This window comes from Bufo bufo, chromosome 6 (genome assembly GCF_905171765.1).
Source record: "Bufo bufo chromosome 6, aBufBuf1.1, whole genome shotgun sequence".
NCBI lineage: Eukaryota > Metazoa > Chordata > Amphibia > Anura > Bufonidae > Bufo > Bufo bufo.
In genome coordinates, this window is record NC_053394.1 from 360,537,293 (window position 1) to 360,562,794 (window position 25,502).

A 25,502-nucleotide genomic window follows, 5' to 3' on the forward strand; every position below is an offset into this window, starting at 1 on the left:
TGAAAATCGCTGTTCACAGACGTTCTCCATCCAATCTGACTGAGCTTCAGATATTTTGCAAAGAAGAATACGTAAATTTTTCAGCCTCTAGATGTGGAAAGCTGGTAGAGACATACCCCAAAAGACTTGCAGCTGTAATTGCAGCGAAAGGTGGTCCTACAAAGTATTGACTCAGGGGGGCTGAATACAAAAGCACGCCACACTTTCAAGATTTTTACTTATTAGAAATTTTTCAAACCATGTATCATTATTTCTTTACACTACTTTGTGTTGGTCTATCACATAAAATCCCAATAAAATACATTTAAGTTTGTGGGTGTAATGTGAAAAAATGTGGAAAAGTTCAAGAGGTATAAATACTTTTTCAAGGCACTGTAGTTCAAAGGGCAAATGTAACCTGATCTCTCAGCGCAGCTGTAAAATAGTCTCCATCAGTGTTTTCACAGAGGAGTTGGGAAAGAGACATTTTTCTCTAACAAGACATATTACAAAGTTTTTTTTATCTTGTACTGATTATAAAACTTTTGTTGCATTTCTCTATATCAGGGGTGTACAACCATTTTTGGTTGGGGGCCACATTGTCAGCCTGAACCAATTCCAAGGGCCGATAATAAAACTTAAAGGGGTATTACCAACTGAAATACTATATTTACGGCATATTGAACATACAGTATATATCAAATGTCTAATTGCACTTCTAGTACTCCCATCTAATGGGGAAATACATGAAAGATCCATGTGAGCAGCCACAAGACATAGACATACATGTCTGTCACGAGATGGTTGGGGGCCGCACAGAATAGTATCGAGGGCCGCAGGTTGTGCACCCCTGCTCTATATGAACATTGTACAGTTTACATTGAACTTTATGGACTTGTGAACTTTATGTAGAAACTGCAGACCAGGTAAATAATCGAGTCTGCAGGGGATCGGGATGAAATCCTAATGGCTAATCCTCTCCCACGAATATTTGCCATTGGGGACAACCCCACACACATTGAGCATGCCGCCTCCGTCCTGCTGGGCAGAAACACAGCTGATCTGTTTCTGCCCGGAGTGCCGCACAGCGATGGATGACCGCTCTTGTACTGTAGCAGAAGCGGAAAGGGTCCCCAGCTGTTAGTGAGAGCGAGGAAGGCGAGGAGAAGACAGGAGCGCTTTATCAGCGCTTCTGCCTTCTCCTCTATGAGCGCTCTGCAGTGTGGACCCGTCGATCACATGATCGCTGGGTGTCTCAGGGGCAGAGGAGCGCAGAGCTGCAGGGTCAGTAGACCCTGATCAGCTCTGCCTTGTACAAAGCACCACCAGCAGGCTGTGGGGATCCTTTGGATGCTCCAGTTACAATGAAAATAGTACAAAAAAAAAAAAAAAGTCTCTCATCGTCTCCCCAATGGTCTTTCATTGACCTCTTGGGGAGAAATTATGCGGAAAAAATATATATAAAAAAATAAATAAATATATAGTTATAAAAAATGATCAATACATTTTTTTTTAAACTAAATAAAATATATAATAAAATACAAAGAAAAGAAAAGAGAAATAAAATATTATGTGGCAAAAAAATAAATAAATAGAAAATTATAAAAATAAAAAAAAATGTCCCCCAACAGTCTTTTTATGACCCCATAGGAGACATATTATGTGGCAAAAATATATATATAAAAAAAATCATTGAAAATTCTAAAAAAATAATAAAAATAATAAAAATAATAAAAAAATAAAATACAAATAGAAAAAATTAAAAGGAAATTGAAGAAAGAAATAAAAGAAAAATGTGCAAAATAATAGCGTGTTCATTGTCCTCCAACAGTCTTTTTATGACCTCTTGTGGGACATATTATGTGGCAAAAATATATTTAAAAAAAATAAGTAATAAGCCAATTATAAAACAATACAATAAAATAATAAATAAATAAATGACAGTAAAACCAAGGTTTTAGATTTCCACTTACCTGTAACCACAATGGATAGGTTAAAGCAAAAATACCCCTTCCAATGGACAGACAGGTCCATTCCATATTTAGGGATAGAGTTAGCACGAAGCTCAGCTGAGACAGTTGCCATTAACTTTAATCGCCTGAGGAAGGACCTACAATGTGATTATTCCCATATGGCGCAGGTCCAGTTATCCTTGGTGGCGAGAATCAATGCTGCAAAAATGTTATCCCTACCAAAAGCACTTTACTGTTTCAGATGTCTCCCACTGCAAGTCCCTAAGAAATTGATAACCATGCTCTAAAAAGATCTCTTGGCGTTTATTTGGCAGAATAAGCACCCTAGAATCCCGAAAGCCTCTCTGTATCCTTCGGTTAGAGCTGGAGGACTTGGGGTGCCAGATCTGTATAAGTATTATTTGGCCTCCTTGGCGGAGCAGGCGCTGGAGTGGTGGTCTCCATCCGCTCCTCACAAGTGGCTTGGTGACTTGGGTACATTTGGAGGGTTTGGGGTGGGGACTTAGGTAGGGATTTATATAATGTTACAACATTTACCTCAGCATGGGCAATATTAACGTGAGCTTTGTTGGGACCTCATTAGTTTTTTTTTTGTTATGTACTGTATGTATGTTTTTTGAAAAAATGTACTTTGTTATACTTCGCACTGTGATATTATGCCATGATGGGCATGCATTGACTATATTATGAAAAGTATTCAATAAAAAACTATTGAAGACATAAAATAATAAATAAAATACAATAAATAATAAAATACAAATAAAAAAATTAAAAAAAAGGAAAAAGTGAATAAAAAAAAAAGTGTCGGTGTCCCCCAAAGGTCTTTTTATGACCTCTTGGAAGACATATTATGTAGCAGAAATATATTAAAAATTGTTAAAAAAAAGATTAAAAAAAAAGAAATTACATAAAATAAAAAACATCCACACCAACCAAAACCATCATCATTAAAGCCCAATTCATGCGAAACTATACATATTATACACAGCTCAAAAAAAATAAAGGAAACACAAAAATAACACATCCTAGATCTGAATTAATTAAATATTCTTCTGAAATACTTTGTTCTTTACATAGTTGAATTTGCTGACAACAAAATCACACAAAAATAAAAAAAAATGGAAATCAAATTTTTCAACCCATGGAGGTCTGGATTTGGAGTCACACTCAAAATTAAAGTGGAAAAACACACTACAGGCTGATCCAACTTTGATGTAATGTCCTTAAAACAAGTCAAAATGAGGCTCAGTAGTGTGTGTGGCCTCCACGTGCCTGTATGACCTCCCTACAACGCCTGTGCATGCTCCTGATGAGGTGGCGGACGGTCTCCTGAGGGATCTCCTCCCAGACCTGGACTAAAGCATCTGCCAACTCCTGGACAGTCTGTGGTGCAACGTGACGTTGGTGGATAGAGCGAGACATGATGTTCCAGATGTGCTCAATTGGATTCAGGTCTGGGGAACGGGCGGGCCAGTCCATAGCATCAATGCCTTCATCTTGCAGAAACTGCTGACACACTCCAGCCACATGAGGTCTAGCATTGTCTTGCATTAGGAGGAACCCAGGGCCAACTGCACCAGCATATGGTCTCACAAGGGGTCTGAGGATCTCATCTCGGTACCTAATGGCAGTCAGGCTACCTCTGGCGAGCACATGGAGGGCTGTGCGGCCCTCCAAAGAAATGCCACCCCACACCATTACTGACCCATTGCCAAACCGGTCATGCTGGAGGATGTTGCAGGCAGCAGAACGTTCTCCACAGCGTCTCCAGACTCTGTCACGTCTGTCACATGTGCTCAGAGTGAACCTGCTTTCATCTGTGAAGAGCACAGGGCGCCAGTGGCGAATTTGCCAATCTTGGTGTTCTCTGGCAAATGCCAAATGTCTTGCACGGTGTTGGGCTGTAAGCACAACCCCCACCTGTGGATGTCGGGCCCTCATATCACCCTCATGGAGACTGTTTCTGACCGTTTGAGCAGACACATGCACATTTGTGGCCTGCTGGAGGTCATTTTGCAGGGCTCTGGCAGTGCTCCTCCTGTTCCTCCTTGCACAAAGGCAGAGGTAGCGGTCCTGCTGCTAGGTTGTTGCCCTCCTACAGCCTCCTCCACGTCTCCTGATGTACTGGCCTGTCTCCTGGTAGCGCTTCCATACTCTGGACACTATGCTGACAGACACAGCAAACCTTCTTGCCACAGCTCGCATTGATGTGCCATCCTGGATAATCTGCACTACCTGAGCCACTTGTGTGGGTTGTAGACTCCGTCTCATGCTACCACTAGAGTGAAAGCACCGCCAGCATTCAAAAGTGACCAAAACATCAGCCAGGAAGCATAGGAACTGAGAAGTGCTCTGTGGTCACCACCTGCAGAACCACTCCTTTATTGGGGGTGTCTTGCTAATTGCCTATAATTTCCACCTGTTGTCTATCCCATTTGCACAACAGCATGTGAAATTGATTGTCACTCAGTGTTGCTTCCTAAGTGGACAGTTGAAGTGTGATTGACTTGGAGTTACATTGTGTTGTTTAAGTGTTCCCTTTATTTTTTTGAGCAGTGTATAACAAAACACCCTATACAAAATAGGGAACTAATTATAATAATTTATTTTGGTGTCAGTTTGCATAGTTAAAGAATAAGGAGCTATAGTTCCCCCAAATAAAACTACAAAAAAATTTAATTATAAAGCCCTATGTGTAACGTAAAAAAGTTTTGTTGCAAAAATTCTTTTTGCAGTCCAACAAATAAGATAGTTACAACCATTTGAACCACCACGCGCGCTAAATCATAAAAAAGTGTCTGGTCATTAAGCCTTTTCAGGCCTGGTCATTAAAGCGTTAACCAAGGTAAAACGCTTACTAGTTACTGCAGGGCGCCTATAACTGGGGGCAGGAGATGGTAATAACCAGTGAGCTCCGTCCTCTGCAGTGGAGGAAAGCTCTGATTTATGAATAGGAGGAAGGATGGAAGGAAATTTCGCCACTTCGTGATTTTTTTAACAACTTCCTGCAGCATGGCCCCTGAAATAGAAGATTCATACTTACCTGCTCCATGACGCTCCGGTCCTCTGCCCTCCATCTTCTGGTCCCTGTGCTGTTTACACCTGGCAGTGCATGACCATGGTCACTTGCACGGCTCCAGTCAATGACTGGCTTCAGTGGTGACATGCTGCTTGTGGCCACATCACCGCGTAAGGATTGGCTGGAGTGGTGTATGACCATGTCCATGCACTGCCAGGTGTAAACAGCGGGGGCAGTGTGAAGGATCGGAGCGGCGGGGAGCAGGCAAGTACAACTCTTCAGTTTCAGGGGCTATGCTGCAGCACGATATTCGGGACAATTACTGGGAACAAGTGTTCATAGGAGCGCCCATATCTTCTATCTGGCCGGTATAATCGTGCAGCTGATCGGTCGATAAACAAGGAATCGGTCGTTTGTCGGCTGATTTGCAGATTTTATCAGGGTGAAAGATGTCCGATTATCTGCAGCACATCTCCCGGTGTAATTAGGAATGGGCTACCAATAATCAATACAACTAAATGAAGGAGGAATGACTGTGGTAGCGATCATTCCTCCCCAGTCACTTTGCACTGGTTTATGTAAAAGGCAGATGAGCGCCGATTACATTTTTTTTGTTTTTTATTTGAAATAGAGCAATGTGACAATGCGGCCCCCAGACCAATAAGGGTTGTGCACCCCTGCATTAGATGATCCACCCAAAGTCGTCAGTTTTGGCCAACGTTGATCTAATGGACTTGGCCAGCTTAAAGGCTTTCTACCACCAGATTTTCACCTATTTAGCTGTCTGACACTAGCGATCTGCTAGTGTCTGCTGTACCTAACCATGTTCATGGATTACCTTTGTCTGGAGCGGTTAGGTGCTGAAATTTCAGCCTCTGGGTGCTGAAATGACGCCCCCATAGCACCTAGAGGCTCATTTGCATACCAATAAAACTACGTTTTTAAGCTTAACCCCTCCAGACAAAGGTAATCCATGAACATGGTTAGGTACAGCAGACACTAGCAGATCGCTAGTGTCTGACAGCTAAATAGGTCACAATGTGGTGGTGGAAAGCCTATAAAATGTGGACTGAGAAACCACAGAACAAACTGCAGTCCATCTGGCAGATTGGAAAACTTTCAGTCCAGTGGTTGTATGTTTAACATTGACATTTCTGCCTGAAATGTGCTCAACCTTCAGACAGCAGCCTCTAGGAGCGGGCTCTGTGATGTTCTGGGACACCTCAGTCCCACACGGGAGTCCTTGCAAGAGCTCTTTTATCTGCAAGGCCGCTCTTTTTCTCTCCACAGACCATTCAAGGGCTCTTCTTCTTCTTATCTCATACTTACAGCCTTTCATATCAACTTCAAACCCTCTGGCCGCTCCTAACATGCCCGAGAGAAATCAGATCAGATCTCCGGACAGCTCAAGGTGATACACCATACCAGTTCTGCCGGAGATTTAATGTACAATACGACCTGAATCTCCCTCATGTCTGTGATCATTGGATCAATCTATATATATAAAGAAGGACTTATGTATGTATGTATGTATGTATGTATGTATGTTCCGCGATCACTCAAAAACGCAACCATCGATTTCAACAAAACTTGGTAGACACATCACTTGCTACCTGGAAAGAAATCTTGTGGGGGTCTCAGCTCTCTAGGACGTACCGTTTCTGAGATATTCCCAAAAAATTACCTGCATTATCCAATACAAGCCTGCAAGTCTTTCTCTTCATATCCCAACTGCCAAACACACGGTCACATGTCCCTTATCAGCCAATAGAATCTCGCAGGCCCTTAGTGTCCACATACACAGTTTTACTCCAGGTTTCCATAACAACCCATCCATTGTAGGTCAGCTTCAGGCTAGGGCTACACGACGACATGTGTCGCGCGACAATTTGTCTCAACAATTTTTATAATGATAGTCTATGGTGTTGCACTGGCACATGCGACATGCTGCGACTACGACGCGACGGTCGCAGAAAAATCCATCTTGGATGGATTTTTTGCAACTGTCATGTCGCAGTCGCAGCGCGACACCATAGACTATCATTACAAAAATTGTTGAGACAAAATGTTGCGCGACACATGTCGTCGTGTAGCCCTAGCATTAAAGGGGCAGGGCGCTGTGGAGGTCACTGTTAACACAGCAGGGTACTGTGAGGTCACCGTTAAGGGGGGGGCCCTGAGGAGGTCACTGTCAAGGGAGTGGAGTTCTGAGAAACTCACAGTTAAAGGGACAGGCTGCTGTGAAAGTCAAAGTTAAGGTGATGGGCTGCTGTGGAGGTTTCATTTTAAAGTGGCGGGGCACTGTGGAGTTTACTGTTAAAGGGATGGGGTGCTGTAGAGGTCACTGTTATGGGGGATACTGTCGATATCTTTTAAACGACACACACAAATATTAAATGAAATAGATGAAATATACCCATGCGAAGCAGGGTCCTTCTGCTAGTTCTATCTATAAAAAGAAGCAGTCCCTATCAGATGTTACATAATTGTTAGGTATGCTATTCTCTACGGCTATGTTCACCTTTCCAATATTTTTTATTGCTTCCCAGCATCTTAGCGCTGGCCATATGCATTAAACAGCTATCTCCCCCGACTACCCCACATACATGCATGCTCAGCACATGAATGAGGTAGTAGGAGCCTGCTGTCATATTAATTGTTTCTTACTTCTTGGTAGGTTAGCAAGCTATAGGGGATAGATTTTTTTTCCTGCTGTCACTGGCAGGTTCCCCCTCCAGATGGTAAGAGGGATGATTACATGAAGAAAAGCTCCTGTCCCTCCCTGAGGTCACTGTAGAGTTCTTTAGGGGAGATATGATGTTATTAAGTTGTGATCATTCTTCCTGATGTCACCGGCAGCTTCCTCCTTCCTCCTACACCTAGATGGTCAGTAGGGATGAATACATGAAGGAATGTTCCTGTCCCTCCCTGAGGCAACTGTAGGGTTCCAGGGGGAGATATGATGTTATTAAGTTGTGATCATTCTTCGTGATGTAACCGGTAGCTTCCGCCTCCCTCTTACACCCAGGTGGTAAGAGAGGTGATTACATGAAGTTCCTGTCTCTCCCTGAGGTCACTGTATAATTCTATAGGGGGAGAGGTGATGGTATCAGGCTGTGATAATTCTTCCTGATGTCACCAGCAGCTTCCTCCTCCATCCTAGGTGGTCAGAGGGGTGATTACATGAAGGAAAGCTCCTGGCTCTACCTTACTGTAAGGTTCTACAGGTGGAGAGGTGATGGTATCAGGCTGTGATAATTCTTCCTGATGTCACCGGCAGCTTCCTCCTCCATCCTAGGTGGTCAGAGGGGTGATTACATGAAGGAAAGCTCCTGGCTCTACCTTAGGTTACTGTAAGGTTCTACAGGTGGAGAGATGATGGGATCAGGCTGTAAGCATTCTTCTCGTCATCGACAGTGTCCCCCACCCTTCCTACACACAACCAGGAAGTAAAACTATTCTTGCTGATCCTGATTGCAACTCTTTAATATAATACCAAGGTCTAAGCTCAAAATTTGGCTACTTAAAAGTCTAGTTGCTGAAAGTTTTTAGAGTCATTACTTTTTACAAGGGTTAATTTACTGTGGACATACTCATTTAATGAATGTCAGTAGGAACTTGCTGATATGCTGATCTTTTAAAGGGGTTGTCCACTTTCATTATACTGATGACCTACCCTCAGAATAGGTCATCAATATTAGAGAAGTGGGGATCTGACTCCTGGCACCCCTGCCAGCTATTTGAAGGGACTGGGGCATTATTCAATGTTTACCTGCATGCCTCGTGCAGTGTAATGATAGTTTCTTAAGAGCGCCGCAGTCCCTTCAAACAGCTGAGCAGCAGAGGTGCCAGAAGTTGGACCCTAAAACTGATGAACTAGGGCTCATACACACGGCCGTAAGTGTTTTGCGGTCCACAAATTGCAGATCTGCAAAACATGGATCCCGGCCGAGAGCAGGCCACCATTTTATTTTTGATTCCTGCAGAAATGTCCTGGGGGGGCAGCCAATAGCAGGTGGTGATGGGGACGAGCCTCCCTAGCGGGAGGCTAATTCCCGTCCCGGCCTGCTATTAGCTGCAACCCCCCCCCCCTCCTTCTCCCCGCCGATGCTGGATGTTTTCATCCGCGCGGCGGGGAGATGCAGCGGCGGCCGTGACGGTATAAGAAGCGATGCGGATGCCGGAAGCGAAGTAAGTATAACCTCTATGAGGGGCCTGGGCATATGGGGGTGGATTCTAGAACTTGGATAACCCCTTTAACTTGAAGAGAGGTCATCAATATCATGAAACCGGACAACCCCTTCAAGAAAATTTGTGATAATAGCTCAGGCGCCAAACCCGGATATAAAAAAACATTCATTCAATTTTTTTTATTACTATGGTAATCTGCCTGTACATGAAAGTGAAGAGCAAATGCAACTAAAGATCCCCATAAATACTGTAAATTATACTTACTTTGACTTCAGGATGATCTGGTGCCACGCCAAATCGGACCAGGCCAAATGGTACAGGCAGCTTCTCATAAATATCGACTACGGCTTGTGTGTGGTGCTGCAAACGTAAGGGACACGTTATTCAGCATTTCTAATGTCATGTGAAATATTTCACGACAACGTCTACTATATCTCGTGTTTTATCCTATAGCAAGCAGTTCCTGCAAACTGATGTAACAGTACAACCGTATTATATAATCAGTCACCTGTCCTGATGGCTGTAATCCGAGATGCCACCAAGCCCAACTGTAAAAACTCCTTAGATGCCAAGGTCAATGTCCACCATGGTATTCAAGTAGATCCTTCTGTCACCCCATTGGCACCACTGTAGGGTATCTATGGCTTGCTTTGGCAGCCGAGTGCCTAAAGAAAGGCTTGAGGTCTGCTAAGTGTGGATGTCTATTAGGCTGTTACAGTTTTACCTTACAAAGTCCTTGTATTAAAGGCGTTGCCCAACCTTTTTCGACTGATGGACAATATTGAGGACAGGCTATTACTATCTGATCGGCAGTGGTCTGACGTCTCTACACCTCCGCCAATCAGCTGCTTGGCGGTAGTTCTGGTACTGGCACTACACAGCTCCAACCATTGTATAGTGGATGGAGCTGGATACTGCAGCTTTGCTTCAAACCAGCTCTGTCCACTGTACAAATAATACAGCTATGTAGGTCCAGCGCTGGAGCTCCTGCTGATCAGCCAAGGTGGGGAGTCAGACCATCAGATAGGGATGCCCCTGACGAAGCTTTCTGGAGCGAAACCCGGGTCGGGTGTATGCAATTTAAAGTTATATACTGCTTGTATTATATTCACTTTTGTGAGTATAATTTTAAAAAATTATTCCGTTTATGTGATGGTGTTTCACTATTGTGGCTATCCTTTGGTCTCTGACAGAGGCGAATGAGTGGAGGCTCTGCTGCTTTCTGTGGCCTATTGCTTCCCTATATCCACGGATTATTGGAAGGAGTCTATAGTGGTGATATTCCTGACTTGTGGAGAAGCGCGGTCCAACTGGAAAAAGATTGAGATTTGTGTGAATTGTACCCACTTCACGATTGGGACCTGCGACGCGGAAAGAGGCAACGTACTAGAGACCTTTTTATTGAACAACCACAGAATAATGTCATTTATACCGCAAGGTGAACACCATAAAAACCTAAAACCCATGATAATATATTACCGTTTATTCATCCCCCTAAAAAAATTATACAACACATTACAGGTGAAACTCGAAAAATTTGAATATCGTGCAAAAGTCTATTTATTTCAGTAATGTAAATTAAAAAGAATTGCATTAATGCAGCTTAAAATTATAATTTAGTGAAAAGGTTCAATATTCTAGGCTCAAAGTGTCACACTCTAGTCAGCTAATTAATCCATACCCCCTGAGCAAAGGGGACCTGAGATTGTGACTTTAGGGTTTCATAAGCGGTAAGCCATAATCATCCAAATTATACCAAATAAAGGCTTGAAATATCTCGCTTTGCCTGTAATGAGTCTATCTCATAGGTTAGCTTCACCTTTTAAGTTGCATTACTGAAATAAATGAACTTTGCACCATATTCTAATGTTTCACCTGTATATGTACTGCTAAAGGGGGACACTAATTAAAAAGAAAAAAAAAGTTTGGGCTTTCAAACTGGGAAGATGAAAAAGCAAACAAATGACTGCAATACTAATGGAACCTGTCACTGTGGGAATGCAGTGCAATCTGCAGGCGGTGTATAGTTTAGAGCAGGAGGATGTAGAGTTTTACGGGAAAAGATTCAGTATAAGGCCTGATGCACACGGCCGTTGGGTGGCCGTGGCCGTATTGCAGCCCGCAAACGGCAAGTCGGCAATTCACTTGAATGGGTCAGCAATTCCGGAGATGCGGAATGGAGTCACGGAACGGAACACCAGAAGCACTACAGAGTGCTTCCGTGGTGTTTCTTTCCGTGGTTCCGCACTGCAAAAGAATATGACATGTCGTAATTTTTTTGCGGTGCGGACAGACCATGGACCCATTCAAGTTGAATGGGTGTGGCCCGCTGCACAGATGTTGCCCGGAACGGCCACATGCATGAGGACTATCCTGATATCTCTGCTCTTTCCAAGCTTAGGAGTCCAGTGGGCGGTCCTATCAGTGACCGCCAGTCTTCACTGTAGAAATGACTGCATCATAGTGATTCACACTATACAGTCAGTTCCTATCTGATTAGGGGTCTATTGTACCGTACCCACATCATCATGGCAGTACAGTAGACCCAAGATCAGAGAGACACTGACTTATCATAAATCACTATGATACAATCATTCCGGGAACCGCGCTCGGTCTGGGAGATTCTGCCAACACGGCCAGTGATTCCTGGACCGGCAGCGCTCATGTGAATCAGTGTCCAGTTCCCAGAACACAGTGCAATGTGGAAGTTCAGATAAAAGATCACCTTGTCCGATTGTGGGGATAAACCTCCAAAACTGATGTTAAATTTCCAAATTATGTTAAAAAAGTAAATTTTACCATCAATAGCTGAGAAATTGAATCAGAAGTGACAACCAATATGGCTTCACTAACTTTTCTAATTTCTCACCTGAATTACAGATCTGTTTTAGGCTTCAGGCATGGACGCGGTCGTGTGCACAAGACCTTAAACAGATTCACAATATCATGCCCACGGCTTGCTCTGAGCCATACTGTCCCTCAGTGTGTCTCTGATTACAGATGAAGGGGGTTATATTTCACAGACTTTGTGGAAATCGACGTGAAATAGCATAAATTGGGCCTCGCTCTGCTACATCTCCTCCAATAGGTAAATTGTACTAAATGAAAATGGATGCAAATATTCGCAAGCAGAATGTCTTCAGGCAAAGTGATAGAAGTGTTTTCCTTACCTTTAACAGGTGCTGAGCGGTGTAAAATCCGGCTGGGCCGCTGCCAACTATGCAGATCTGGGGTGTCTGCGACTTGGAAGAAAGTCTTCGTTCTACACCTTAATATAAGATCATATACATTAGTCTTGCATAACAGATTTGCAGCACATACCCCTGGAGTTATAAACTGGGGTGCTACTCTTACAGTGCAAGGCATTAGTTTCATATATTTAGGGTGCTACAACTCCAGTGCATGCGCTGATTTTACACACTAAGGTGCTATTATTGCAGTAAATGTCCCTGGTTTCATGTTGGGGTGCTACTACTGCAGTGCTTGCATATATTTCATACATAGGGGTGCTACCACTACAGTGCATGCCCCTGGTGTCATATACTTGGGGGTTCTATTACTGCAGTGCATCCACCTGACGTCCTATACTGGGATGCTACCAGTACAGTGCATGCCCCTGGTGTCATATACTGGGGTGCTACCAGTACAGTGCATGCCCCTGGTGTCATATACTGGGGTGCTACCACTACAGTGCATGCCCCTGGTGTCATATACTGGGGTGCTATTACTGCAGTGCATGCCTTGTCATATACTGGGGTGCTACCAGTACACTGCATGCCCCCGGTGTCATATACTGGGGTGCTACCAGTACAGTGCATGCCTCCGGTGTCATATACTGGGGTGCTACCAGTACAGTGCATGCCCCCGGTGTCATATACTGGGGCGCTACTAGTACAGTGCATGCCCCTGGTGTCATATACTGGGGTGCTACCAGTACAGTGCATGCCCCCGGTGTCATATACTGGGGTGCTACCAGTACAGTGCATGCCCCTGGTGTCATATACTGGGGTGCTACCAGTACAGTGCATGCCCCTGGTGTCATATACTGGGGTGCTACCAGTACACTGCATGCCCCCGGTGTCATATACTGGGGTGCTACCAGTACACTGCATGCCCCCGGTGACATATACTGGGGTGCTACCAGTACAGTGCATGCCTCTGGTGTCATATACTGGGGTGCTACCAGTACAGTGCATGCCTCTGGTGTCATATACTGGGGTGCTACCAGTACAGTGCATGCCCCCGGTGTCATATACTGGGGTGCTACCAGTACAGTGCATGCCCCCGGTGTCATATACTGGGGTGCTACCAGTACAGTGCATGCCCCTGGTGTCATATACTGGGGTGCTACCAGTACAGTGCATGCCCCTGGTGTCATATACTGGGATGCTACCAGTACAGTGCATGCCCCTGGTGTCATATACTGGGGCGCTACCAGTACAGTGCATGCCCCTGGTGTCATATACTGGGGTGCTATTACTGCAGTGCATGCCCCTGGTGTCATATACTGGGGTGCTACCAGTACAGTGCATGCCCCTGGTGTCATATACTGGGATGCTACCAGTACAGTGCATGCCCCTGGTGTCATATACTGGGGCGCTACCAGTACAGTGCATGCCCCTGGTGTCATATACTGGGGTGCTATTACTGCAGTGCATGCCCCTGGTGTCATATACTGGGGTGCTACCAGTACAGTGCATGCCCCCGGTGTCATATACTGGGTGCTACCAGTACAGTGCATGCCCCTGGTGTCATATACTGGGGTGCTACCAGTACAGTGCATGCCCCTGGTGTCATATACTGGGGCGCTACCAGTACACTGCATGCCCCCGGTGTCATATACTGGGGTGCTACCAGTACAGTGCATGCCCCTGGTGTCATATACTGGGGTGCTACCAGTACAGTGCATGCCTCTGGTGTCATATACTGGGGTGCTACCAGTTCAGTGCATGCCTCTGGTGTCATATACTGGGGTGCTACCAGTACAGTGCATGCCCCCGGTGTCATATACTGGGGTGCTACCAGTTCAGTGCATGCCTCTGGTGTCATATACTGGGGTGCTACCAGTACAGTGCATGCCCCCGGTGTCATATACTGGGGTGCTACCAGTACAGTGCATGCCCCTGGTGTCATATACTGGGGCGCTACCAGTACAGTGCATGCCTCTGGTGTCATATACTGGGGTGCTACCAGTACAGTGCATGCCCCCGGTGTCATATACTGGGGTGCTACCAGTACAGTGCATGCCCCCGGTGTCATATACTGGGGTGCTACCAGTACAGTGCATGCCCCTGGTGTCATATACTGGGGTGCTACCAGTACAGTGCATGCCCCTGGTGTCATATACTGGGATGCTACCAGTACAGTGCATGCCCCTGGTGTCATATACTGGGGCGCTACCAGTACAGTGCATGCCCCTGGTGTCATATACTGGGGTGCTATTACTGCAGTGCATGCCCCTGGTGTCATATACTGGGGTGCTACCAGTACAGTGCATGCCCCTGGTGTCATATACTGGGATGCTACCAGTACAGTGCATGCCCCTGGTGTCATATACTGGGGCGCTACCAGTACAGTGCATGCCCCTGGTGTCATATACTGGGGTGCTATTACTGCAGTGCATGCCCCTGGTGTCATATACTGGGGTGCTACCAGTACAGTGCATGCCCCCGGTGTCATATACTGGGTGCTACCAGTACAGTGCATGCCCCTGGTGTCATATACTGGGGTGCTACCAGTACAGTGCATGCCCCTGGTGTCATATACTGGGGCGCTACCAGTACACTGCATGCCCCCGGTGTCATATACTGGGGTGCTACCAGTACAGTGCATGCCCCTGGTGTCATATACTGGGGTGCTACCAGTACAGTGCATGCCTCTGGTGTCATATACTGGGGTGCTACCAGTTCAGTGCATGCCTCTGGTGTCATATACTGGGGTGCTACCAGTACAGTGCATGCCCCCGGTGTCATATACTGGGGTGCTACCAGTTCAGTGCATGCCTCTGGTGTCATATACTGGGGTGCTACCAGTACAGTGCATGCCCCCGGTGTCATATACTGGGGTGCTACCAGTACAGTGCATGCCCCTGGTGTCATATACTGGGGCGCTACCAGTACAGTGCATGCCTCTGGTGTCATATACTGGGGTGCTACCAGTACACTGCATGCCCCCGGTGTCATATACTGGGGTGCTACCAGTACAGTGCATGCCCCCGGTGTCATATACTGGGGTGCTACCAGTACAGTGCATGCCCCTGGTGTCATATACTGGGGTGCTACCAGTACAGTGCATGCCCCTGGTGTCATATACTGGGGCGCTACCAGTACACTGCATGCCCCCGGTGTCATATACTGGGGTGCTACCAGTACAGTGCATGCCCCTGGTGTCATATACTGGGGTGCTACCAGTACAGTGCATGCCTCTGGTGTCATATACTGGGGTGCTACCAGTTCAGTGCATGCCTCTGGTGTCATATACTGGGGTGCTACCAGTACAGTGCATGCCCCTGGTGTCATATACTGGGGTGCTACCAGTACAGTGCATGCCTCTGGTGTCATATACTGGGGTGCTACCAGTTCAGTGCATGCCTCTGGTGTCATATACTGGGGTGCTACCAGTACAGTGCATGCCCCTGGTGTCATATACTGGGGTGCTACCAGTTCAGTGCATGCCTCTGGTGTCATATACTGGGGTGCTACCAGTACAGTGCATGTCCCTGGTGTCATATACTGGGGTGCTACCAGTTCAGTGCATGCCTCTGGTGTGATATACTGGGGTGCTACCAGTACAGTGCATGCCCCCGGTGTCATATACTGGGGTGCTACCAGTACAGTGCATGCCCCTGGTGTCATATACTGGGGCGCTACCAGTACAGTGCATGCCTCTGGTGTCATATACTGGGGTGCTACCAGTACAGTGCATGCCCCCGGTGTCATATACTGGGGTGCTACCAGTACAGTGCATGCCCCTGGTGTCATATACTGGGGTGCTACCAGTACAGTGCATGCCCCTGGTGTCATATACTGGGGTGCTACCAGTACAGTGCATGCCCCTGGTGTCATATACTGGGGTGCTACCAGTACAGTGCATGCCCCTGGTGTCATATACTGGGGTGCTACCAGTACAGTGCATGCCCCTGGTGTCATATACTGGGGTGCTACCAGTACAGTGCATGCCCCTGGTGTCATATACTGGGGTGCTACCATTGTAGTGAGATGCATTAACTCTTTCAGAAGCAATTTCACTGCCTAATACAGAAATACAGGAGCTGATCTGGTGCCCATGCCATAGTATGATGCCATGCTGGGACTTGTAGTTCTATGCCCGGCAGGCACTGCCCACCACCCCAGCCCTCACTTGTCTGTACAGCCCCCGGCTGAGTCTCACCCAGTCTTCCAGTCCCGGGAAGATTCCTGCCGAGGAGAGGGCAGCGAGGAAGGCGCCACATCCAGCTCCACCGAGCAGCCATGCCGCATAGCAGGCCACAGTGCAGCCGGGGACTGTGGTGAGAGCTCCGCCCCGCCCAGACTCCTCCCAGCCGGCGAGCCGGAACTTTGACAGGACGGCGTTCTGTTACCATGGAGACGGCCCTGAGAAACGAGCCACGGCCTTGGACATTGATTCCTTCGTTTCTCTCCCCCTAGTGTCAGGGCTGCGGTATTACCGGCCTGCTCGGCGTCTCATGTGTGCGGCCTGTGCAGTATTACTATATCATATAATGCGATATACATACATGCTTGACGTGGACCAATGCGATTTGTCTGCAACTTGCTGTCCAGCAACTATCTTTGAGCTGTGATTTGTCTGTTAGAACTCCTACCAAGTCAGAAACTTGCAGGAAAGTCTCACATCCCATTAAAATCAATGGGGCATGGGTATCGGCCACCTGTTGTGCGACCCAGATCTGTGTGTATCAGTGCAGCCATAGAAATCGCTACTCCACAATCGCTAAAAATCGAGTACGGCTGGATTTTTTATTTATTTTTTTGGATTTCTGGGGATGTAGAAGGTTGGGAATTGTGCTGCAATGCCATTGATCTCAATGGCTGCACTGATATAGAGATCATGCCCATGACTGTATGTATTTTGTGGTCCGCAAAACACGGATCCGCAAAAAAAAAAAAAATGCTGCATCCGTTTGTTATGCGGCTCCATTGTAACAATGCCTGTCCTTGTCCGCAAAATGGACAAGAATAGGACATGCTCTACTTTTTTTTTTCTATTTGCGGAACGGATATGTGGACATACAGACATGGAATGCACACTTTCCGAGTCATTTTAGTTTTTTTTCAAACCCATTGAAATTAATGGTTCCACATATGGACCTGTAAAAAAAAATGGAATGGAAACGGAAGAAAAATATGTTTGTGTGTATGAGCCCTTACAATGACCCTGGGTTGCACAACGATTGTCACAGCCAAGATCGCCGTGTAGCCCCAGGGGTTGTCCCATCTCGCCGTTTCCACAGCGAGAGGGGACTAAGCGTTGGTTCTAGGTGGCCAGGTTTATGGAAACATCCACATGGGCCGGCGCTCCGCTGTTTCTGTAACCTCCTTTGTAGTGAATGGGAGCTATGCAAACAGCGCAGCAGAACAAGGTATGCCGCTTCCGTAATTCCTGGAGAACCTTTAAAGTTGACGACTACAAGGAGGTGGTTTTGTGGGATCACCCATGGCCCAAGAGATGGCAACTTCAGAGCTGGGACCCCTAAATTCTTGACATTTCTGGCAATTATTGGGAACCAACCGCAACAAACTTTCGAATGCCCACCCCTTCCTCCAATAACATTTACTGACTCCATGGGAAAGGTAAAGGGGTTGTCAAGCAAATAATTTTTTTTTTTGAAAGGTTCAGAATGGTATACCCACCTTATCAATCCTCTGATGTAGTAGTTTCAATGCTTCCTGGTCCCTCTCGACATGCAGGAAGTGACCGCACAGACCCTCCAAAAAATTCCAACCCCAGACCAGACCCTCCAAAATGAATTCAGCTCCCTAAATAAACTCAGACTCCAGACCCCTAAATTGTTTGAGACCCCAGAAGGGATTCCAAAATGTAATTAGACACCAGACTACAAAATCTATTTCAACTACAGGCCAAGACCCAAAATATTAATTCAGACCCCACACTGTACCCCTCCTGTGATGGAGGTAGTCACACCCCTGAATTATGGCATATCTAATGGAAATGTCATAAATGTCCATGGTGGGAACCACCCCTTAAAAGTTCAGTCTCCTCGTTACCCCTACATTTTTAAAGGGCCACAGAAAGTCCCTTGCAGGCACTTCCTTTGGCTTTCTTCACCATCTTCTGACCAGAAATGATACTCCTAAATATTAGTAATAATGGTGATCTCTACAACGATGGAGATCTGGCGTTGTCACCCTACAGCTGCTGCTGCATTGAAAACAGCAGTGCTTGATATTGCGAACGGTGCACCAGTTTCCGCCACATTCAGAACACACGGCCCCGATTTACTAATCCTGTAGATGGCGGAAGCTTAGACCGACTGTCTAGACCTGCCCCAAATTTATCACAGGGGCTCAGGCTGGAGGATAAATCTGGTGTAGGGATGGACACTTTTCTCTACTGGGCCAGATTGTCCGCCTTTGAATCCAAACCCTTTTAGGCTACTTTCACATGAGCGTTTTAGTTTTACGGTATTGAGTTCCGTCATAGGGGCTCAATATCGGAAAAAAATGCTTCAGTTTTGTTCCCATTCATTGTCAATAGGGACAAAACTGAACTGAACAGAACGGAGTGCTCCAAAATGCATTCCGTTCTGTTTAGATGTGTTCCCAGACCGGAGAGAAAACCGCAAGATGCTGTAGTTTGCTTTCCATCCTGGGATGCGGAGCAAGACGGATCGGGCATGACCAACAATGCAAGTCAATGGGGACGGATCCGTTTTCTCTGACACAATAGAAAACGGATCCGTCCCCTATTGACTTTCAATGGAGTTCATGACGGATCCGTCTTGGGTATGTTAAAGATGATACAACCGGATCCGTTCATAACGGATGCAGATGGTTGTATTATCAGTAACGGAAGCGTTTTTGCTGAACCCTGCCGGATCCAGTAAAAACACTAATGTAAAAGTAGCCTTAGTTTGACCTCAAGTCAGGACCGGTGCTATAATAAGGCAGACCAAGCGGCTGCCTTAGGGCGCAGAGACGGGTGGGGAGGGGGATGAAACTCTTTTTTTTTTAACCACCTCAGCTCCCCTAGCTTAAAGGGATTCTGTCACCAGGTTTCACCCCCTCCAGATAAAAATATGGTTATGTTCAGGGAGCTTTCACGATTCCTAATGTGGTCTTATAAATGTAATCTGTAGGCTCATTTTGCTAAAAATACGCTATTACTAACCTGTCATTCATAAAAATAAGGTGCCCAAGGGGATGTAAATGGCTCCAAGCTGCCGCCCGCACCTGCTGCCGTTCGTGCCCAGCGCCGCCTCATAATCTTCTGTGACGCCTCCTGCTCTCCCTCCCCCTCCTCCTGCTGTAAGATTGCTGTGACGTCTCCTGCTCTCCCTCCCTCCCCCCTCCTCCTGCTGTGACATCTCCTGCTCTCCCTCCCTCCCCCCTCCTCCTGCTGTGACGTCTCCTGCTACAGGAGAATGTTACAGCAAGAGGAGGGGGGAGGGAGGGAGAGCAGGAGACGTCACAGCAGGTGCGGGCGGCAGCTTGGAGCCATTTACATCCCCTTGGGCACCTTATTTTTATGAATGACAGGTTAGTAATAGCGTATTTTTAGCAAAATGAGCCTACAGATTACATTTATAAGACCACATTAGGAATCGTGAAAGCTCCCTGAACATAACCATATTTTTATCTGGAGGGGGTGAAACCTGGTGACAGAATCCCTTTAAACCCCCTTAATGACCAGACCACTTTTTACAATTCTGCACTACACTACTTTCACGGTTTATTGCTCGGTCATACAACTTACCACCCAAATGAATTTTAACTCCTTTTTTTCTCACTAATAGAGCTTTCATTTGGTGGTATTTCATTGCTGCTGGCATTTTTACTTTTTCTGTTATTAATCGAAAATGAAATTTTTCACTTTCAGTTGTAAAATTTTTCAAATAAAACTACATTTCTATATCCATTTTTCTCTAAATTTATTGTTCTACATGTCTTTGATAAAAAAAAAGCAATAAGTGTATATTTATTGGTTTGCGCAAAAGTTATAGCGTTTACAAACTAAAAAAAAAAACTTCCATGAACTCACTATGCCCATCACGAAATACCTTGGGGTGTCTTCTTTCCAAAATGGGGTCACTTGTGGGGTATTTATACTGCCCTGGCATTTTAGGGGACCTAAAGCGTGAGAAGAAGTCTGGAATCCAAATGCCTAAAAAATGCCCTGTGAAATCCTAAAGGTGCTCTTTAGAATTTGGGCCCCTTTGGGCACCTAGGCTGCAAAAAAGTGTCACACATGTGGTATCTCCGTACTCAGAAGAAGTATGGCAATGTGTTTTGGGGTGTCTTTTTACATATACCCATGCTGGGTGAGAGAAATATCTCTCTAAAAGTCAACTTTTCCCATTTTTTTATACAAAGTTGTCATTTTAGAGAGATATTTCTCTCACCCAGCATGGGTATATGTAAAAAGACACCCCAAAACACATTGCCCTACTTCTCCTGAGTACGGCAATACCACATGTGTGACACTTTTTTGCAGCCTAGGTGCGCAAAGGGGCCCAAATTCTAAAGAGCACCTTTAGGATTTCGCAGGGCATTTTTTACGCATTTGGATTCCAAATTACTTCTCACGCTTTAGGGCCCCTAAAATGCCAGGGCAGTATAAATACCCCACAAGTGACCCCATTTTGGATATAAGACACCCCAAGGTATTCCGTGAGGGGCATGGCGAGTTCCTAGAATTTATTTATTTTTTTGGCACAAGTTAGCGGAAAATGATTATTATATTTTTTTTTCTTACAAAGTCTCATATTCCACTAACTTTAGACAAAAAATAAAATTTTACATGAACTCACCATACCCCTCACGGAATACCTTGGGGTGTCTTCTTTCCAAAATGGGGTCATTTGTGGGGTATTTATGCTGCCCTGGCATTTTAGGGGCCCTAAAGCGTGAGAAGAAGTCTGGAATCCAAATGCGTAAAAAATGCCCTGTGAAATCGTAAAGATACTCTTTGGAATTTGGGCCCCTTTGCGCACCTAGGCTGCAAAAAAGTGTCCCACATGTAGTTTCGCCGTACTCAGAAGAAGTAGGGCAATGTGTTTTGGGGTGTATTTTTACAAATACCCATGCTGGGTGAGATAAATATCTCTGTAAAAGACAACTTTTCCCATTTTTTTTATGCAAAGTTGTCATTTTAGAGAGATATTTCTCTCACCCAGCATGGGTATATGTAAAAAGACACCCCAAAACACATTGCCCTACTTCTCCTGAGTACGGCGATACCACAGGTGTGACACTTTTTTGCAGCCTAGGTGCGCAAAGGGGCCCAAATTCCAATAAGAATCTTTTAGGAGGGAATTTGGATTCCAGACTTCTTCTCACGCTTTAGGGCCCCTAAAATGCCAGGGCAGTATAAATACCCCACATGTGACCCCATTTTGGAAAGAAGACACCCCAAGGTATTCCGTGAGGGGCATGGCGAGTTCATAGAAGTTTTTTTTTTTTTGGCACAAGTTAGCGGAAATTGATTTTTTTATATTTTTTTTCTCACAAAGTCTACCCTTTCTGCTAACTTGTGACAAAAACTTCAATCTTTCATGGACTCAATATGCCCCTCAGCGAATACCTTGGGGTGTCTACTTTCCGAAATGGGTCATTTGTGGGGTGTGTTTACTGTTCTGGCATTTTGGGCGGGGCTAAATTGTGAGCAACCCTGTAAAGCCTAAAGGTACTCGTTGGACTTTCGGCCCCTTTGCCCACCTAGGCTGCAAAAAAGGGTCACGCATGTGGTATCGCCGTACTCAGGAGAAGTAGGGCAATGTGTTTTGGGGTGTATTCTTACATATACCCATGCTGGGTGAGAGAAATATCTCTGTAAAATTACAACTTTGTATAAAAAAATGGGAAAAGTTGTCTTTTACAGAGATATTTATCTCACACAGTATGGGTATATGAAAAAATACACCCCAAAACACATTGCCCTACTTCTCCTGAGTACGCCGATACCACATGTGTGACACTTTTTTGCAGCCTAGGTGAGCAAAGGGGCCCAAATTCCAATGAGAATCTTTACGATTTCACAGGGCATTTTTTACGCATTTGGATTCCAAAATTCTTCTCACGCTTTAGGGCCCCTAAAATACCAGGGCAGTATAAATACCCCACAAGTGACCCAATTTTGGAAAGAAGACACCCCAAGGTATTCCGTGAGGGGCATGGCGAGTTCCTAGAATATTTTTTTTTGGGCACAAGTTAGCGGAAAATGATTATTTTTTTTTTTTTTCTTATAAAAATAAAATTTTACATGAACTCGCCATGCCCCTCGCGGAATACCTTGGGGTGTCTTCTTTCCAAAATGGGGTCACATGTGGGGTATTTATTCTGCCCTGGCATTTTAGGGGCCCTAAAGCGTGAGAAGAAGTCTGGAATATAAATGTCTAAAAATTTTTACGCATTTGGATTCCGTGAGGGGTATGGTGAGTTCATGTGAGATTTTATTTTTTGTCACAAGTTAGTGGAATATGAGACTTTGTAAGAAAAAAATAAAATAAAAAATTTCCGCTAACTTGTGCCAAAAAAAAAATTATCTTCTATGAACTCGCCATGCCCCTCAAAAGTGATCTTTATAACGCCGCAGCGATTTTACGGTGTTTTTGCAGTGATCAGAAAAAAAAAATTCTGTCACTGCGGTGGGGTGGACTGAACGCAAGTGTGCGCACAAGATCAGGCCTGATCGGGCGAACACTGCGTTTTTTGTAGAGCCTATAGAACATGTCCTATTCTTGTCCGCAATTGCGGACAAGAAAAGGCATTTTCTATATAGTTCTGGCAATGTGCGGATCCGCAAAATGCGGAAAGCACATTGCCGGTGTCCGTGTTTTGCGGCTCCGCGGTGTCCATGTTTTGCGGATCCGTGGATCAGCGGATCCGCAAAACACATACGGGCGTCTGAATGGAGCCTTACAGGGGGGTGATCAATGACAGGGGGTGATCAATGACAGGGGGGTGATCAGGGAGTCTATATGGGGTGATCACCCTCCTGTAAGGCTCCATTCAGACGTCCGTATGTGTTTTTCGGATCCGTGGATCCATAAAACACATACGGAAGTCTGAATGGAGCCTTACAGGGGGGTGATCAATGACAGGGGGGTGATCAGGGAGTCTATATGGGGATATCCCCCCCCCCCCTGTCATTAATCACCCCCCCTGTAAGGCTGCATTCAGACGTCCGCATGTGTTTTGCGGATCCGTGGATCTGCGGATCCGCAAAACACATACGGACGTCTGAATGGAGCCTTACAGGGGGGTGATCAATGACAGGGGGGTGGTCAGGGAGTCTATATGGGGTGATCACCCCCCTGTAAGGCTCCATTCAGACGTCCGTATGTGTTTTGCGGATCCGTAGATCCGTGGATCCGCAAAACACATACGGACGTCTGAATGGAGCCTTACAGGGCGGTGATCAATGACAGGGGGGTGATCAGGGAGTCTGTATGGGGTGATCACCCCCCTTTCCTTGATCACCCCCCTGTAAGGCTCCATTCAGATGTCCTTATGTGTTTTGCGGATCCGCGGATCCGATCCGTGGATCCGCGGATTCGCAAAACACATACGGACGTCTGAATGGAGCCTTACAGGGGGGTGATCAATGACAGGGGGTGATCAGGGAGTCTAATATGGGGTAATCAGGGGGTTAATAAGGGGTTAATAAGTGACAGGGGGGAGGGGTGTAGTGTAGTGGTGTTTGGTGCTACTTTACAGAGCTGCCTGTGTCCTCTGGTGGTCGATCAAAGCAAAAAGGACCACCAGAGGACCAGGTAGCAGGTATATTAGACGCTGTTAACAAAACAGCGTCTAATTTACCTTTCAGGGGTTCAAAAAATCGCTTCTACAGCCTGCCAGCGAATGATCGCCGCTGGCAGGCTGTAGATCAGCTCGTTTACCTGCCGTTCCTGTGAACGCGCGCTCCTGTATGCGCGTGTTCACAGGAAATCTCGCGTCTCGCGAGATGATGCGCCGGCGCGTCAAGGAGGAATGAATCGACCGCCTCTGGAACGCAATCCTGCGTTAGGCGGTCCGGAGGCGGTTAAATACTCCATATTTTTCCCCTGGGTCTTATGGGGCGAATACTAATGAAGCGCTTCCGGGAAGCGGTGAAGGTTCTGTACTCACCGCTTCCTGGTCCTCCGCTCGGCTGTCTGCTGTAAAGGGCTGCGTACCATGTGACCTCACTGTGCGCAGGCTTCACAGCTGACAGCCGAGAACCAGGAAGTAGAGAGAGAGAGCGCTGGTGGTGAGGAGCGGCGGCGTCCAGGAGCAGGAGAGGTACGTTTTTTTATTTTTTTTTTATTTGTGCTGATGGCTGACATGGGGGGGGCATGATGGCTGACATGGGGGCATGATGGTTGACATGGGGGGGCATGATGGCTGACATGGGGGCATGATGGCTGACATGGGGGGGCATGATGGCTGACATGGGGGGGCATGATGGCTGACATGGGGGCAGGGGCGTGGGGGGGGGGGGCGTTGCCCCGGGCACCAAATTGTAGGGGGCGCCAGGCAGAAGGCAGTAAAATGAGGGTGATGGAAGCCTATGGCTCCCATCCCCTCCGTTCCGCCTGGCCTGAAGCTTAAAGAAGCAGCAGAGCGGCGCAGGAGTCCAGGAGATCGCGATTATATCACCGAGACCTCCTGCGCCGGGTCTCGCGAGATGACGCGGCGCAGGAGGGCAGGGTGATGTGTTCCTGACCGCCAGCGCCGGGGGCATGATGGCTGACATCGGGGCATGATGGCTAACATGGAGGACTGATCTGAGGTATTGGGGGTCTGATCTGAGGTCTGATTAACATTGGGGGTCTGATTGCTTGTCTGACCTGAGGTGCAATGGAAAATATTTTTTTGTCTTATGGGCCGGTGCATCTTAGAGGGCGAAAAGTACAGTCGTCAAAACAGTCGTCTCTTGAAGCAGAGAGAAGATACCAGGACCACACAGAGGAGAAGCCAGCAGCTGCAGACTGGACCAGGGCCAAGTGAGCTGCGAGGGGGGCGCCAAAATGTAGCTTCGCCTGTGTTGGCAAAAATCCTTGCACCGGCCCTGCCTCAAGTTCTAGTATTTCAAAAACATAAAAAAAATAAGTTAGTGGCCAGACGGACGAGGATTTATGTTTATAGTTTAAATGAAAAAGA

The 25,502-nt window shown here is 46.3% G+C and overlaps 1 protein-coding gene across 2 annotated transcripts in view; it reads right to left on the reverse strand.

Annotated features, from left to right (window-relative positions):
* The window catches only part of FDXR (ferredoxin reductase), a 50,060-nt gene extending 33,361 nt beyond the window's left edge, over positions 1-16,699 (reverse strand). For both annotated transcript variants that reach the window (XM_040435710.1, XM_040435711.1), the window contains exons 1-3: positions 16,552-16,699; positions 12,333-12,430; positions 9,427-9,522 (exon numbers count right to left, since the gene is read on the reverse strand). In XM_040435710.1, coding sequence (XP_040291644.1) covers positions 9,427-9,522; positions 12,333-12,430; positions 16,552-16,633 — 276 coding nt within the window. In that variant the 5' untranslated portion in view covers positions 16,634-16,699. The remainder of the gene's footprint in view (positions 1-9,426; positions 9,523-12,332; positions 12,431-16,551) is intronic.
* Between the last annotated feature and the right edge of the window lie 8,803 nt (positions 16,700-25,502).